The sequence below is a fragment of the Notechis scutatus genome, chromosome 1 (genome assembly GCF_049901735.1).
Source record: "Notechis scutatus isolate UNSWTSFEM ecotype Mainland chromosome 1, rNotScu1.2, whole genome shotgun sequence".
NCBI classification, from domain to species: domain Eukaryota; kingdom Metazoa; phylum Chordata; class Lepidosauria; order Squamata; family Elapidae; genus Notechis; species Notechis scutatus.
Genome location: NC_142009.1, coordinates 42,807,008 through 42,821,962, shown reverse-complemented (window position 1 = coordinate 42,821,962; position 14,955 = coordinate 42,807,008). Strand labels below are relative to the sequence as shown.

General features: G+C 39.6%; 1 protein-coding gene across 6 annotated transcripts in view; it reads right to left on the bottom strand.

Moving 5' to 3' along the window:
• PPP2R5D (protein phosphatase 2 regulatory subunit B'delta) overlaps window positions 1-14,955 on the bottom strand; it is a 61,694-nt gene that overhangs the window by 13,164 nt on the left and 33,575 nt on the right. For all 6 annotated transcript variants that reach the window (XR_015749075.1, XM_026684028.2, XM_087962267.1 and 3 more), the window contains exons 10-13: window positions 11,454-11,507; window positions 4,255-4,425; window positions 2,568-2,695; window positions 1,982-2,083 (exon numbers count right to left, since the gene is read on the bottom strand). Coding sequence is in view for 5 of the 6 variants with exons in the window: in XM_026684028.2 (XP_026539813.1) it covers window positions 1,982-2,083; window positions 2,568-2,695; window positions 4,255-4,425; window positions 11,454-11,507 (455 nt within the window). In the remaining variant the exon portion in view is untranslated. The remainder of the gene's footprint in view (window positions 1-1,981; window positions 2,084-2,567; window positions 2,696-4,254; window positions 4,426-11,453; window positions 11,508-14,955) is intronic.

Here is a 14,955-nt window from a genome sequence, read left to right as displayed (position 1 = left end):
GGGATCCTATATTTGGTGAGTCCCAGAAAAACGGGCCTTTTCTGCCATGGCGCCCACCTTATGGAACATCCTTCCCTCTGAAATTAGACTGGCCCCATCCCTTTTGATATTCCGAAAGACCCATAAGACCTGGTCATGTGACCAGGCCTGGAGTTTCCATAGAACCAAAGACTTGTCTAGATGGCTCCATTTTCATTCTCCCTTCAGCTATATTTTGCATTTTTTGTTTTTATTTATTTATTATTATGGTTTTTATATTTGAATTTTCTGTTTTCTTCACTCTTTCATCTATTGTTGTGCACCACCCAGAGTTACCTCAGGCAAGATGAGTGACTATATAAATTGGGCAAATGAATATTAATTATCCAAACTAAGATATGAAACTATTATTGCCCAAAGGGCCCAAGGTTACAAATTTTTGTCCTGCTAACAATGCTTTAGAAGTACAGATGATATTGCTAGAAAGTTACCTTTTACTGCCTTCAATCAGTAAGCCAACTGCAACTGTATCTTGATGAGCTAAATCCACCTCCATTACTTATGCACTGCTTACCTGCAAACTAGGCCACTGTAATGCGGTTTACATGGGGTTGTTTTTGAAGAGAATGAGTGAAGTTCAACTGGGGAAAAATGCAGCTGTTCAACTTTAAAGGGGTCTAGGAATGTTTCCAAATAACTAATGATTATTTTTAAAAAGCCCCAATTGATTTGGGATATTATCTGAAAATGGCTTTCATCTCCATATAAATATCTTGAATGTCTAAACAATCTTCCATTTTCATATTTAATGTTAAAGCTATGTGTGAAGGCCTGTTATAAAGATTAACTATGACAGCAGTTATGAAAAAGAAAGCCATCTCAATCATAGTTCTGACTGTGGAATCCCTTTCTTATTGATTTGCAAAGGAATTTTCATTTTACAGGTTCTCCCTAGAGGGCCAATTTTTTTTCTAGACAGCACTTTTTAAATGATATTTTCATTTAAAATAAAATGACAGCTAGTTTGGTCTAGTGGTTAAAGCACCAGGCTAGAAACTGTGAGAGCATGAGTTCTAGTTCTGCATGAAAGCCAGCTGGGTGACCTTGGGCCAGTCACTTTCTTTCAGCCCAACACCCTCACAGGCTTGTTGTTGTGGGGAAAATAGGAGTGTTGGATGTTGGATATGCTTGCAGCCTTTAGTTAGTTATATAAATAATAAAGGCGGGATATAAACAAACTTTTTGGTAGTACAAATTTGAAATTGATTTAATATTTAATATTTAATATTTTAATATTTAATTCAACTGGAATTACAGCCAGTATAAGGAGGTATATCCCTCTGGAGGTGGCTACCAGATTAAGAGAAGTCCCCACCTTGCTCCTTTCCTCCCTGTCTTTAAATGATCAATTATTATTATGGTTTGTCGTACACTCAGCCAGATGGGGATTTGGCTTTTTGATGTATGTATCGACTGCTTCCCAAGGACCTCATATAGGCAATGTTGATGTTTGATTGTGCTAGAGGTATCACCATAGGGTATAAGCTGTTGTTTTAATGCTTGTAAACTGCCCAGAATCGCCTCTAGGCAAGATGGTGGGAATACAAGTCAAACAAACAAACAAACAAACAATTATGTTCTTTAACAATATTTTGGGATATCTTTAGCTTTATAGTTAAGAGCTACATTTAAAAAAACCATATTTGTATTTTTTTAAACTCTTTAGTAGCTTCTTTTACTTCCAAACACCCATGTTCACATAACTTTTTATAACTGATTAAATTTATCAGATATTTTAATTATTGGCTTCTTGATTTATATTTTGTTCCAGTCCATCTTTTTTCCTGTTCCATAATAATAAGTGGCATGTCTTATTTGCAGAGAGTTTTAAGTGGATCACTGCAGGTTTTTCATTCTGATTATTAACTACTATCTCAAAAAGGAGAATCTCAGCACTCATAGGTTAGTTACTATCAATCAACTTCTCAACGAAAACACTTACTTCTGCTTCTCTGCCTTGTACTGTTGCGTGCAATCATCAAATAGCTTTTGGTTCATCTCCATAAATAGTTTCAGTGCATTATAGATCAACCCATGGATAGTCCTGCAGAAGACAGAAATTATGATAAATTATTTAAAATGTCTCCAAAACACTTTGGCAGGGATTAAAAACACCCCTGAGGAAAACAGGATGTTCCACACTCTAAATTCCTAGCACATATGCTTACACATTTATTTATTAGTCAAACAGGCATTCCAAAAACATCCAAAAACAACCCTTTACAATTCTCAGTACTGAATGAAAAAAATTACCTCCAAAGCTAGTCTGCATGCATAAAACTCATATTCCACACCCACACGCCCCCGTTAGGCAAATAGAGAACAGGCAACATATTCATTTCTCTTTTGGGTATTTAACTTGAATATTTCCAATTACTGCCATTGATACTTTTCTCCTTTTCCTCCCATGATGAAAATGTAAATATAGCAATATTATCGCCCTATCATGAACAATTCTTGACAGAAAAGCAAGCTGAAGATCCCTAATTTGAAATTTCACTCATCCCAAGCCACCCTGAAATACCTACTTGTTCCAATGACTTTTGGAATTTTTGTAGAGTGCTGGAAACATGATAGGAAGGATTTTGGCTGCATTGTCACTGATCAAACTCATGATATATTCATTATTCCAATAATACAATGCCCTCTCTGCCACCTGTATAAATAATGAAAATGAGACTTAGTTAAAAATAGAAAAAAGTAGGCATTCTTAAAATTCTTAGTGTTGCCCATCATAAGGTGGGCACCTGAATTTGACATAATTTTTAAATAGATGAACAGCTATCAGATGCTTATCAAATTTAAAATTCAACCTATTTATGTGAGATTTTGTTAGCTTGGCTTATAACTGAAATTCCATTCTTTTAACAAATCAGAATAGGAATCTATAGTGAGTGGAAAAGAGTTTTATTTCACTGAAAAGAAATGCTTTTTGTAACACCAGTTAAGTGTATAGCAGTCATGTATTTTTTGTTATTTGCCAATGTCCTAGGAAAAATGGAAAATGTCTACTGCCCAAGTTTTCGGTTCTTCCGGTTTGCAAGGTTTCGGCGGTGGCAGGGATTCGCGATACTGCGCGATCCCTGCTGCGTTCGCCAATGTTCCCCCAATCCGTTTGGATCTGGGGGATATAGCTGCCCCGTAGAGGCAGCTGAAGACAGGGGGGATCCGGACAGGGGCTTGGGGGTGTCGCAGACCCCCTCCCCAGCCGGCAAAACCCCCTTCTCCAAAGGGGGAGGAACGGCGGTCAGCAATGGCCGCCACGAAGAAATCTGCAGCCGGACAAGCAGGTGCAGGAGGGAGAAAGCTGGAAGAAATATGAAAGCTGCTTTCAACCGGGACAAGGCAAGACAAAGTGACCTGGAATCTTGAAGGCTGCTAAGTATACATTGTTTCTAGTGAGAGTTACAAGCTGCGAATATCCTAAAAGGGAAAGGTTTTTTTTTTCCATTTCACTCTCCTTCCTAACGTGACAGCGGATGGGAAAAATCTTTTTGGCTGTGAGTGGGAAGGGAGAGGGGAAAAAAATTGGAGCAAAACTTGAAAATAAGGAGAAGATTGCCTAGAACTTTAAAGAGTTACTAAACATCAATAAGGCTTCTAAAAGTTATATTTTAAAGGGAACTTTGTGATTAAACTTTAACCCCAGAAAGAGAAAGTGAAGAAGGAGAAGGTATTTAAAAGAAACAGCTTGTTTGGATTGTTTGGTGATTTTGAAACTTTGAGAATTATTTCTGATTAAAAGCACTTGGGTGGTTGTTTGGAAAAACTTTTTCTCTACACAATGGCATCACTTGTGGATGGACTGAAACTTGTATATCAAAAATATGAAAAAGAAAAGCAAGAAGGGAAAGATGTCCTTGGCACTCTTTTTCAATTATTAGAAATTATTAAAATTATTAGACATAATTTTCAAATAGATGAACAGCTATCAGATGCTTATCAAATTTAAAATTCAACCTATTTATGTGAGATTTTGTTAGCTTGGCTTATAACTGAAATTCCATTCTTTTAACAAATCAGAATAGGAATCTATAGTGAGTGGAAAAGAGTTTTATTTCACTGAAAAGAAATGCTTTTTGTAACACCAGTTAAGTGTATAGAAGTCATGTATTTTTTGTTATTTGCCAATGTCCTAGGAAAAATGGAAAATGTCTACTGCCCAAGTACCGATACTAAAAAACCTGTTGTCATCTTTCCTAGCTTTTAACTCACCTGGAAGTGTGGACTAGAGACACATTTGGCCAACTGTCTGAACAGAGGTTCCATAACTTTCACAAACTCAGAAGGCTCAATGACATCCAATATTTCTTCTAGCTCATTCAGAAACATAACTTCCTTGGGGCTGTGTGTTTTCGGCCAAAATTTTAGCAACCCCATTATCACCTAAAAGAAAAAAAGCAAGCAGATTAAATATATCATATACAACCGATTTTGTAGTCTAGAAGCCTTTAATTCTGAATAAATCTTTACAACATTTTTGCGTATGCCATGTAGTACGAAACATATTTATAGAACATTTCTGACTCCTATATATCTCTTTCTGTATGTAACAGAATAGGATTTTTAACCTCTTTGTTATTTTAAAAGCTATTAATATTAATTGCCATTCAGAACCAGTTTAGTGTAATAGCTAAAGTGCTGACCTACAAAAAAAGATGATCATGAGTTCTAGGCCTGCCTTAAGCATTAAATCCAGTAGGAAAACTCTCTCTCAGCTCAGACTATCTCACAGAATTGTCTATAGAAGGCAGGAATATTAAGCATATTACGGTATTTTTCACACTATAAGGCAGTGATCCCCAACCTTTTTTACGCCGCGGCCCGGTATCCCCAACCTTTTTTATGGCGCGGCCCGGTACCGACATCAGCTGGGCGCCATCTTGTTTTGATGAAAAAGTGCTTCCGGTGAGCTCACCGGAAGCACTTTTTCATCAAAACAAGATGGCGGCGCAGCGCTTCAGTGAGCTTTCCGGGTAGAAATGGCTTTCTACCGGAAAAGCTCACCAAGCGCTGGCGCCGCCATCTTGTTTTGATGAAAAGTGCTTCCGGTGAGCTCTCACCCGGAAAAGCTCACGGAAGCACTTTTTCATCAAAACAAGATGGCGGCACCCAGCAAGCCAGCGGCCCGGTAGGACTTGTTCCACGGACCGGTACCGGTCCGCGGACCGGTGGTTGGGGACCCCTGCTATAAGGCACACTCCCGAAAGTGGGTGGAAATGTCTGTGCGTCTTATAGAGTGAATATTGCAGCAGGGGAAGGGGGTTGGTGAGCCGCCATCAGGGAATCACTGTAGCCTTCGATGCCGAGCAGCTGATTGACGGTTGTATTGGCTTCCTGGAATACCGCCGATTAGCTGTTCTAGGCGGCGGGGATCACCACTGCTGCTGTTTTTCACACTTACGATAGTTGCAGCATTCCCTTAGTCACATGATTAAACTACTGGCACTTGGCAATTGGTATGTGTTTATGACAGTTTCACTGTCCCACGATCATGTGTAACCTTCCCAGCAGGCTTCCGACAAGCGAAATCAACAGGGGAAGCTAGATTCACTTAATGACTGCATGATTCACTTAACAGTGATTCACTTAGCAACTGTGGTAAAAAAAGTCATAAAAAGGGGCACAACTGACTTAACAACTGCTTTCCGTAGGAACAGAAATTTTGGGCTCAGTTTTGGTCGTAAGTCGAAAACTATCTTATGTCTTATTTCATTCTTCCCATTCTAGTACATTCTACCTTTCCTTCAAATATTAGTTCTACTAATACTGCTAATCTCTGGAAGAATAATTACTTAAAAAAAGAAAATGATTGGAAACAATGTATATTTTCTTTGCAAAATTAACGTAGATATAATTTTTTTGATGAACAATATGATTTATTAACAAACAGATTTACGATTAATCCCATTTATTTGTGTGCATTTAGATAAATACCAAACTACTCCTTGGTGCAAGAAGTAACAGCAAACATAAACAGCATCCTTTCTTCCCTTTCCAGTCCTATACTTCCCAATTTTATACATTTAAGATAATATAGTCCATTAATTTTGACTTATGATCTACAAAAGCAAAATCATAAAAAAACTCAAACAAATGGGATATGAGATTGTGAGGAAAAAGAAACATGACATATAGCTAGACATAAGCAAACTACAGATAGAAGAGACATTGGATAACAGTTTAGCACATAAATAGCAACTCAGTTCAGCTTGCAAAAAGCGTGGAAGAAGGGATTGAAAATGTTCAAAGAGATGCTGACTTAATAAAGCACTAAGAAAAGAGAGGTGGAAGATTGCTGTAATAATTTGCAAGATTCCATACTATTCTTCATGTGATCAGAACAAAAATCAGAATGGAATATTTTACAGCAAAGTAAAGTGGTTTCATGTAAATACAAAAAATGGAATTCTGATTCTGTGTTGTTTAATACTAAAATCAGTAATTAATTTAACAGCAGCTTAGCCAACAATTGCTTTAGCAGATTAAATTATGGAGATGATTTTTAATTAAATAACATCAACTTAATCTAAGAATTCAGGGCATGCTTCCTTTTTTCCCTTGATGGCTATTTTGATTCTGATGAATCGTCTTTTGAAAATAGTTTAGGTCAGTGGCCATTTGTAATTTTTAGTATATATTGGAGCGCTCACATAAAATGATTGCTGTGTGAGCTCTTCTTTGCTGGGAACATAAATGTTATTTACACTTTCCCCTATTCTCCTTCAGAAATGGAATGAAATTGTGCATGAATTTGTTAGTCAATTAGATAATTTTGGAAATGATCATTTTTGCCTGATCATCAAAGAACTAATTTAACTATGTACAAAATTTACGTTTTTTTCTGTCACATAAACTTAAAATTCCTAAAAAGAAACACATTAAAAACAGTGACGTTGAATGATTAGATTAGCAAAAATTAAAGAACACCATCCCAAAACAGCAGGTGTGGAGCCATTAAGCCAAACAATACAGGAAAGATGACACATCAAATACTTGTTTCAAAGAGACTGTTTTCATAAAACTTTCAAAAATTTGAAAAACAGACAAATCTCTCAAGAGACCGGCTTCAAGAAGCAAAGCTTCACAGTAGAAAAGGCTTGCACAAGTATCAATTAGTTTTGCATAGATGAGACATGAAGCAAGATATTCCTAAATTGATAACAATAGTTAGGAAAGAGCAAAGGAGAAAAGAAAAAGAAAAAAAAATACAAATAAAACATCTTTTTTGAAAGTAGCGTAATCTCGGGTTACATTTCTTCGTACAGACACAAATTCAAATTCATGCTCATTTTTATATTCTATTCCATATCTTATTACTATTTTACATTTTCTGCATAGCTTCTCCCCTCTTTTAATTTTCTCAATTTTATTTTAATTATCTCATCTCAATTCAAATCATTATATTTGTATTTTTTGTCTGTCCTGTTTCAATTATCTATTATCTTTTCTCATTAAACAAAATTTCTCCTGTAGTTACTGATTGGAGTATGACGCCTTTATATCTTTTAAGTTTATCCATTTAACTCTTATTTAGGCTTCAATATGTACCCTAAAGTTATAACATTCAATATAATACATAACTTCCATTCGGATTCTGCTTGGTATATTCTTAAAATACACACTATATTCTTAAAAAAAGAAAAAATTATAAATGTATGTAATTAAAACAACACATTCCATTCCAATTCAATTCTATCATTAATATTAATATTCATTAAAGTCTTAACTTCTTTAACATTACTTTTTAATTAAATATCATACTTCTATGGGAACAATTATAAGCTTTCCATAATTAATTCCCCCCCTCTTCACTTATAGTTTATAAAACATTAACTAATTAAAATGTTCCCGTTCCTTCCTAATTCAATTTTCTCATTTATTTTATTTCACTTATTTTATTAACAAACATTTCACTAAATTACACTAACTATTTTATCCCTCATTTTAATCATACGTTGTTTCCAATTTTCTAAAGTTATTTCTATTACTAATATAACAATACAATCTTATGTACCTTTACAGAATCCCTTTTTCAGTTAGATTTTCACCCATTATCTCTAAATGGGTCCTGTTTCTCTATATCTTGCTCCGGTTCTTTGTAACTTCTTTTCCTTTCCTTCTTCCCTCTCTTCTTCTCTCTCCCCTTTTTACCCCCTTGTCTCTCTACCTCTATTTCTCTCTTCTGTATTCCCCTTTTCTGTTGCTTTCCAGTATTATATTTATTTTTCGAATTATTTTTCTTTTCTTTGGTTGTTTTTTTAAGTCTTACATTCTCCATTCTCTTTCCCCCTTTTCCTTTTTCTTCCCCACCTAAAATTACCGTATTTGCCGGCGTATAAGACGACTTTTTTGCCCTGAAAAACATGCCTCCAAGTGGGGGGGTCGTCTTATACGCCGGCAAATACGTTGTTGTCACTCGGTGCAAGAGCGACGGGGGCGGAGCTCCGCAACTTGCGAAGCCCCTTCAAGCCCAGCCGAAGTCTCTCTTTTTGCAAGTCTCGGGGTAGGAAGAGATAGCCGGAATTACCCTCCACACCACACACACACACACACACACACACACAGAGAGAGAGAGAGAGAGAGAGAGAGAGAGAGAGAGTTGGCAGCTGTCCATCCCCCACCCTTGGAGTCCCGATGGCGCGCACGCGGGGGCTGCTTAAGGGAGGAGGCCTTTCACTTTCCCCTGGGGGGGGAGGGGGCAGGCGCGTCACTTTCACTTGCAGGCAGCAGCGCGGCCTCTCCTTTCCCACCCACCCACTCCGCTCGTGCGAGCGGACCGGCAGGCTCAAGGCTTTGCCCCCATCCCTCACCTCCTTCCACCCCCTCCACCCCCCCAGTGGCAGAAACTTCGCCGCACGTGGGGACGAGTGGAGGGGGTGGGAGAGCAGCGATGCCGCTCAAAGCTGAGAAAGCGCCATCCTTGCTTTTGCGCTTCGGGAAGAGTTTGTGTTTTTTGTTTTTTTGTTTTTCTCCCAGGAATGGGATGCTGCTCGTGCGATTTTCTTTGGGAAGTTTTCTCTTCCCAGTTTCAGCCCTTGCTCCGAATCCTCCTCCCCCCCGCCACCCCCAGATTCACTTCTGGAAAGGATGCTTGTGTAACTCTTTTCCTAAGCGTTGCTGGGGTGGAGGGGGGGGCAGTGTGCAGCGTGCAGCGTGAGCGAGAGGCTCCTTTCCTTTCTCCCTGAGCGCAAAACCGCCTGCCTTCTTCTCTCTTGGACGGACCGAGCAAGGCTAATAAGATAATAATAAGATAATAAGATAAGATCCTAAGCGCGTTGTGGAAACAGATCTGGATCTCGTTGGAGAAAGGTAGCAAATGAATGAACTGGACTTTTGGCAAGTCTCGGGGTAGGAACTCGACGCTTTCTGGAAAGTTAGTGAGCAGGAAAATAGACATCCTTTCCGCTTTCTCCCAGCGTGGGTATCTCATTATCCCTCCCTGTAAGAAGTAACAACCACAAAGCCAAGGGAAAAAAGGACCAGTTTCTTGTGCCTGATCAGTGGCGGCCTTTCGCACTCAGAACTCTCTCCTTTGCGCTCGTCCACGGTCCAGCGACCGAGCCTCCCCGCGTGGAAATAAGAAGGCCTTCTCTCTCCCCCCAGCCCCCAACAGTGAGCTGCACATGCTCCAGACTGCTCTGGCCAGCTTGCCATCCGAGTGCAGCCAGAACGATGCACAGGAAAAAGCCACAGTAGGAAGTAAAGATTTCTCCCCCCCCCCTCTCTCTGAAATAATTAATGTCGCAATCAGTGTGGTGCACCCTTGGAGACAAATTGGTTGGGGAGGTGGAAAGATATTAAGAAACAACTCGACTGGACCTATAAGACGAGCCCCATGACTTTTTTGCCCTGAAAAACATGCCTCCAAGTGGGGGGATCGTCTTATACGGCGAGTATATAACAAACTCTATATTTTGAGTGGAAATGTTGGGGGCTCGTCTTATACGCCCAGTCGTCTTATACGCCGGCAAATACGGTACTTGTTCATTAAAGATGGCTTCTTCTTTGTCCCAGTCTTCTTGTTTTGCAGACATTTCTTGTTGTTTCTCATAGTTCCAAATCTCCATTTCTAAGAATTGAAAAACGAAGCCAAAAGAACCCTTCCCTTCTTGTGCATCTTCTTTGTACTTTTTAAGTTCCATTTTCAATTCATCCAGAAGTGGTGCCATTGTATAAATTTTTAAACAACCACCCGATTAATTTTAGTCATTCAAATGTAATAACCAAGAATCCAAAGATCACCAAATAATCCAAATACACGCAAGCTGTTTCTTTGTGCTCTTTTTTTTCACTTTCTCTTCTTGGGGTTACTGTTTAGTTACAAAGTTTCAGTTAAAATGTATCTTTTAGAAGTCTTGTTGAAGTTTTACTGTAGATTCTTTTTAATTCCAGGCAGTCTCCTCCCTCTTCCAGATCCTGCCCTTATTCTTTTTCTCTCCCTTCCTGCTTATGAAAAAAAAATTTTAGTGTCCAGAAATCTTTATTATCCCTTTGGCATTTTATTTTATTTTCAGCTTAATTCCCTATTGATGTCAATGCGGATTTTTCCGATTTCTTATTTAAGTCTCTTAGTTGTCAGTATAGGGAAGGAGAGAGAAGAAAAAAGAAGCCAAACCTTTCCCTTTTCACTTTCCTTCGCTGCTTCCGACTCTTTTTTGGGAGCGATGTTATTTTTTTGTAAGTTTAAATTCCAGGGTACCTTAGTTGTTGCTTCTACAATTTAACCCAGTCAGCCAAAACTTTCATTTCTTATCTTGCTCCTGCACATTCTTTTCCGGTCGAGTTCTTCTTTGTGGTGGCCATTTCTGACCACCGCTGCAACCGCCTTCGGGAAAGGGAGTAATGGCCAGCTGAGGAGGAGAGATGCGGCTCTCCTCAACCCTGCTGGCAGTCTCCCCCCTCTTCACCACCTCTACGGGGTGGCTTAGCCCCGAAACCAGCCGGCTCGGGGCGCTCCAGCGGCGAGCCCAGACCTAAACCATGCACGATCGCGGATTTCTGTCTGTCGCCGAAGAGACTTCAAACCGGAAGCCCAGAGCAAAGGAGATCTTAATAACCTTTGACCTAAACTTTAGGCTTAAAAATCTCCACCAGCAGTTTGAGTTGGGCTTAGAATGGAACTGAGAGACAGTAAAAATAGACAGCACCATCATGCCCTAAACTTTAGGCTTAAACTTTAGGCTTAAAAATCTCCACCAGCAGTTTGAGTTGGGCTTAGAATGGAACTGAGAGACAGTAAAAATAGACAGCACCATCATGCCCGTTTCCAAAGTGTTCCATTCTATTATTCATTAACTGAAAATAAAAACATTTTAACATTAATTTATATAAACTATTCTGAATTGTATTCTCCTGAATATCCATGAAAATCTACGAAGAGTAATATTACAACCTCACAAAGAAAAGCTTACCGGTTCAGTCAGACTGCTGTCTTTTTCCAAGAACTGCACAACACAATATGCCAACTGCAGAAAGAAGACAGTATTCAAGTATTATGAAAAGGACTGGCCAAGGACAATTTATAAGTACTGGGACATAAATATATGGTATTTATTATTCATTGTGTTACAACTGCAAATTAAATCTGTCCCTAGCTTTCCTATGTCTCCTAGCGCAGCGGTCGCCAACTGGTGAGCCGTGGACCACTGGTGGGCTGCAAGAAAATTTTGGTGGGCCGCAGAGAAATGTCACCCCCAGAGCACCCCTCAAAGCAATTAATCCAGGCTACACAGAAACACAAGGCTGCGCTGCCCACATGGCCCGCGGGAACCCTCCCCACCCACTCACTCCTTACCCTGCAAACTTGCCTGCTAAGTTGCTATTTTTCCTTTTTTTTCCCCCCGACCATCAGCTGTTCTGCTGTGCCGGGAGATTTAGATTAGCTAGGAAGCAGGAAATGGTTGGATTTCTTGCTTTCTAGCTAGTCTTTAGATCTTCAGCTCTGCTTTTAAGCACATCACTCCCTTAGGACTGAAGGTTCTATTATTCAGTGCAGACTCACGGCAAGCAAATTTTATGTGACAGACTCAGGTAGCCGATGGCAGATAGATAGAACACTGAATGATTCTGTGAGCAACTCAATCTGCCTGCCTGCTTTGCCTGATTTTGGGTAAAAGTTGCTCTTTTTTTAAATAAAAAATTCAATATTTACATACATGGTGTGTTGTGAGTTAATTTTGTGAGCTAGCAAATTTTATGAGTTTGCTTGCAAGCAAATTTTATGTGACAGACTGAACTAGCCAATGGCAGAAAGATAGATCTCTGAATGAATCTGTGATTCTGTGAGCAACTCCATCTGCCTGCCTGCTTTGCCTGATTTTGGGTAAAAGTTGCTCTTTTTTATAAAAAAAATCCAATATTTATATAAATATTTAGAATATTTACATATAAGCCATGTCCAGCCCGTCACATGACCACCAAGCCACGCCCACAAATTAGGCCACACCCACAAAACCTGTTAGAGGTCCCTGGGATTTAAAATTATGAGTTTGGTGGTCCCTGAGGTTCAAAAGGTTGGCGACCCCTGACCTAGCCCACTAAGGCTACAATTCTACATAACCACAAGCTCAGAGAATGAACCTCCACCTAATTCTATATACATTTATCTTTTCTGCATAAAACATCCAGCAGAAGAAAGAAGGAGGTGCAATGGGAAACACCAGCGAAGCAGCTGAAAGAATTTATCTATTTTAACTTCTGCACCTTTCTCCGAACCACCTGGATTGCAGCCTGTTTGGCCTTAAGGTAAAAGCCTCATTGCTTACCAGCTCAGAAACAGTTGAGGATTCTCTGGGTTAGTTATCCAGCCACTGACTGTTTTTGAGAAGGCCTGCATTTATAGCCAGATGGATAAGCAACTGGAGAGTTGACGGTTTTGTACTAAGAATGATTTTGGCATTTAATCTGGGAACTAATTAAATGTTTGGCTAATGAGGTGGCCAGTGTTCAAAAGAATGATATGGTGGGTGGGTGGGTTTGGAGGAGAAAAAGGACACAGTACTTTAAGAACATACATATTGCAGTTTACCAGAAAAGAGTTTAATCAGACAGAGTCAATTAGACTGCCTGCCCCTGACAATTTAACAGATCTTGGGTTCCATAGGGATTTTGGGATTTTCCCAGAGTTAATATAGCAAGTTTGGCCAAGGCTTTAGGTCACAATCTTGAACAGGCTGGTGACAGATGCCCTGGACTACATTGCTTTATTGCAGTCTCTCCTTGTAAGCTGATTCTATAATGCCCTTATTTTTCTGAGAAGCTCCAAACAATTCAAAAAGATGCCCGGAGTTCCACTGGAGGAAGACAAAGAATACATCTGATCAAGAGCCTACATTTAGGATTGCATTATGGCAATAAGGCCAGCAAAACATCATTATGGAATATCATTCCCCCAGAGATTAGAATGGTCCCCTCACTAATATTCTTCCGAAAGGCACTGAAGACCTGGCTTTGCCAGCAGACCTGGGGAACCCAGAGAGGGATGGAGCCCATCAAATGGCTAGTGTGATCTGCTGTCGTTGGGGTGGCGGGGGTGGGTGGGGGTGGGAGTTGGTTTTTGATTTTTTGTTTCCCCAAGTTTTGCTCTATTGTACTTTACTAATTTATTTGATTCTTTTTGTTCGTTTTTTATTGTTTTTATTTTTGTTTTAAATATGGTTTTACATTGTGTAAGCCACCTCGAGTCGCCATGGGCGAATAGATGGCAATATAAATTAAATAAATAAATAAATATTTATTTATTTGCCGTTCTTGCATTTGCCCAGTTCAAGGCAACTCAATCTTTGCCAGGGAATATCAGATCATTGGAATATCTACAAGGCCACTGTGAAAAATATTCTACCTATATGATAGTTAGTTACTGAGATCCACTCAGAGTTTGATTCTGATTGGGTAAGAGCCATTTGAGATATGGTACCTGAATTTGAGATTGCAACTTCTAAGAGTCCTGCAAACTGTAAGCTCAGCCACTTGTTTATTAGATCTGTATCTTCCCTGGATTGTTGAACTGTCTGGAAAATGCCATTTGGTTTTGGTTCCACATGATGCTGTCAACCTTTTTGAGGGAAGCGAGTGGTTCCTGCAGCCTTAAAAGGAGGTATGCTCAAGGCATTGTCTTTGAACTCAACAATCCTGGACAAAATCCCATTGGTCAAGAGATATTCAATTGTACATTCCAGGCTGCCCAGGTGATGCTGTGGATGCCGTATTCCACTCTTTAGATGCTATGCAAGTCTAACTGTGGAAATACAAACACAAGCCTAATCCTAACAGGACCAAATGGTTATGGATATTTGGGTCCCTGATCTGGGAGACTTTCCATCTCTCATCTTGGCGATGGTAGCAATTACCTATTTAAGACTGAGGAACAATCTGAGAGACTTCTTGGCCTCATAGCTTCTACTTGAAGAATAGGTAACAACCCTGACCTATTCCTAAAGAGGTTTCTGGCAAAACCATATAGTGTCACCAACTGCATTCTTTGCTGGCTCAGAAGGCCCTCCAAAGGGTCACCCTCGCCCTAGTCATGAATGGATTATTGCAATGAATTCTACGTTGGTCTGCCTTTAAAGTTCACTGGGAAGCTACAGATGGTCTAAACTGTGCCAGCAAGAGCAGTATACGATATCATTGCTCCTGAACCTGCACTGACTGCCATTTGGTTTCAGCTATAAAAGCCCTTCATAGAATAGAGCCTGGACATTTAAACAATTACATATCTCCAACAGTTTCCACCTGTTCTGTAAGATCAAATAGAGCAGGCATCCTCCAGGTCCCTTTTATTAAACAATGTCATCTAGAAATGTGCATTACAGCACCTACTTGTTAGATCAGTAAATCCCCAGAGATCTATATCATTCCCATCCTGCTTATATTCAGGAAATTGCTGAAAGCCAAGTTATTCTCCCAGGCCCC